A 2,877-nucleotide genomic window follows, 5' to 3' on the forward strand; every position below is an offset into this window, starting at 1 on the left:
CTGGATACCTGGGTTCTCTGGGCGGGAAGTGGAGACTAGTGGTTGTAGCAGGGGTAGGGCTGGGAGCTTGGATGCCTGGGTTCCTTAGGAGAGAGTGGAATCTGGGAATGCAAGACCAGGGGTGGCTAGGAGCCTGGACACCTGGGTTCTCTGGCTAGGGGATGGGGGTGTACTGAGTGAGACCAGAGGAGCTGGGATCTTGGATGCCTGGGTTCTACAAGAGGGGATGAGATGGGGGCTGGGCGCCGGAAGCGCGGCGTGGAGGTGCGAGCAGGAAGCCGCCACCTGGAGCCTTCAGGGTGAAGGACGTGTCGGCCTGGAGCAGGGAGGGGGCCAGACTCCTGGGTTCCGCGGCCCCTGCGCGAGGAGCCTCCCTGATTCCTGGGTCTGTTGCACAATAGGTTTGCGGGGCAGGCACCTGAGTTCCCTGGGAGGGTCCGAAGACTAGGAGCTCGGATGCCTAGGTCCTCCAAGGGGAGGGGGCCCGGGACGCCTGGGTTCTTGGGGGATGACGGGGGCCCGCACGCCTCCTGGAGTCCCTGTTCTTGGACAGCCGAGGAACTTGAGGGGGGGGAGCTCAGACACCTGGGTTTTCTTGGGGGTGTGGTATAGGGTCTCTGACGCCTGGGTCTTCTGCGGGGGTGGGGAAAACCAGTGTCCAGAATGCGTGGGTCCTCTGGGGTGAGGAGGGGGCTGCAAGCCTGGCTGCCTGGGTTCTCCAAGAGGGGTGAGCAGGGACCCGGACGCCTGGGTTCCCTGCGGGGCCGGGACTCCTGACTTCCTATCTGCTCAGCCTCTCTGCCGTCCCCCACCTCCCGCAGGCACCGGCTCTGTCCCGGCGTCATGGGTTTGGGGGCGTCGTGACCCCGGCATGGAGGTCAAAGGGCAACTCATCACCTCGGCAGGTAAGGAATGCCCCGCCTCGCCCAAGCCACGCCCCCTTGTTCCCTCCATGTCCCGCCCTCCTAGCCCTCTGTGCCTTAATGTAGTCCTCACCCGGCCCCCCCACCCACTATGATCCACACCAGCTAGTCCCGCCCCCTGCTGCCCTTCTATGGTCCGACCTGGCTAACTCCGCCCCTTCTGCCTTGCTTAGTTCTTCCTGGCTAGCCCCGCCCCCTGTGCCCTTACATAGTACTCTCTCCCCACCTTCTGTCCTTATGTTGTCTTCCCTGGCTAACCCCACCCTTATGTGGTTCCGCCTCCTGATTGGCTACTCCCACCTCTCTAAACTAACTCCACCCTCTAGCAGGCCCCTCCCCATCTCCCAACATGCTCCCACCCCTCAGCCTGCTCCTCCCACCTCTCCCAGGCTGGCCTTACATCCTGCCCACCGCGCGGCTCTGATCCCACCCCCTCTCCCCCACCACCCAGAGCCTCCCGGGCGAGACTCTGGCACCCGGCTGCGGGAGCTGCTGGAGCGGCAGCGCGGCCTGGAGGAGACGCTGGCCCTGCGGGTGCGGGAGCTGCGGCGCCTCTGCTGGCTGGAGGCCGTGAGTACACGCCCCCCGCACCCACCTGGGGCCCCCAGAGCTGGGCTCTTCAGTTTTCTACTCAGCCAGCTGCCCCCCCTAGGGCTGGGTGCATCCTAGACCCAGGTTTTACCAGCCGGTTCCACCCCAGAGCTGGGCACAGCCCCAGCACCTGTTCTACACTGTGGGTTCCACCCCAGAGCTGGGCATGTTGCAGGCCCACCTTATAGTTGGCTGGTTCCACCCCAGAGCTGGGTGCCTTTTGGACCAGTGTTATACTCAGCCAGTGCCTGACAGTTCCATGTCAGAGCTGGGTTCATCCCAGACCTGTTATACTTGGCAGGTTTCAACGCAGAGCTGGGTGCATGTCAGCCATATTATATTCATCCAGTTCCACCCCAGAGCTGGGTACAGTCCATGCTATAGTTGGCCAGTGCTTAGGCATGTCTTGGCTTCAGGTTCTGCTCGGCCTTGCTCAGCGGTTTCACCCCAGAACTGGGTGCATCATTGTGTTCTACTGGCCTGGTCCTCAGCTGCTCTGCCTCTGAGAAGCACTCAACTCTGCTCCATATTATACTTTCTTGTTCCAGCCAGAGCTAACTGCCTCTCATCTTGTGCTGGGTTATACTTGGCTGCCCTATAACTGTTCCACCCCAGAGCTGGCTGCATCTCATCCTACCTGGGCAGTGTTATACCCAAATGTATCCCCTCCAGAGCTGAGTGCATCTTGCTCCCCACCCCACACAACACCCATACAAAGGCTGACCTGTCTCTTCCCCCCACCCTCCAGGAGCTGACAGGGCATTTGCCCCCTGAGTACCCCTTGGAACCAGGTGAGAGGCCCCAGCCTGTGCGGAGGAGGGTGATCCCCAACCCCTGGGGACCCCAAACTGAGGTGAGCCCAGATGCCTGGGCTTTCTGGGGGGTGAGAGTGGGGAAGCTGGGAGCCTGGAGGCCTGGGTTCTCTGGGTGAGGAGTGGAGGGGGTGGGATCTTGGCAGCCTAGCATCTGTGAGCAGGGAGTGGGGCTTCAGGGTGAGAGCAGGAAGGGCTGGGAGCCTGGATTCCTAGGTGCTCTGGTCAAAAGGACTGGGGCTGGAAGGTCTGGGTGCAGGGGGTCTGTGCACCCAGATACCTGGGTTGCCCCAACTAACCACCCCCTGCTCCCATGGTGCAGGCTGGGCAGCGGGCACTTGGGCGACAGGTGCAGCTGCAGCGACAAGTGCTGGAGGCAGCGCGGCGCCTGGTGCTAGCCCCTGGACTCTCAGTGGAGCAGCGGCGTCGGCGGCAGCGGGTCCAGGCTGAGGCTGCCCAGCGCCTGCGGCAGCTCGAAGCACAGCTTGGGGCCTATGGTAAGGCTCCCCCCAGACCCTCCTACTGGGGATCCCTCTAGCCCCCCCAATCCC

The 2,877-nt window shown here is 62.9% G+C and overlaps 1 protein-coding gene across 1 annotated transcript in view; it reads left to right on the plus strand.

The window, feature by feature from the left end:
* Window positions 1-6: 6 nt before the first annotated feature.
* The window catches only part of CCDC120 (coiled-coil domain containing 120), a 9,549-nt gene continuing 6,678 nt past the window's right edge, over window positions 7-2,877 (plus strand). The window contains exons 1-4 of the mRNA XM_025213669.1: window positions 7-905; window positions 1,375-1,493; window positions 2,263-2,367; window positions 2,649-2,823. Coding sequence (XP_025069454.1) covers window positions 872-905; window positions 1,375-1,493; window positions 2,263-2,367; window positions 2,649-2,823 — 433 coding nt within the window. The 5' untranslated portion in view covers window positions 7-871. The remainder of the gene's footprint in view (window positions 906-1,374; window positions 1,494-2,262; window positions 2,368-2,648; window positions 2,824-2,877) is intronic.

The sequence above is a fragment of the Alligator sinensis genome, unplaced genomic scaffold, assembly GCF_000455745.1.
Source record: "Alligator sinensis unplaced genomic scaffold, ASM45574v1 scaffold137_1, whole genome shotgun sequence".
NCBI lineage: Eukaryota > Metazoa > Chordata > Crocodylia > Alligatoridae > Alligator > Alligator sinensis.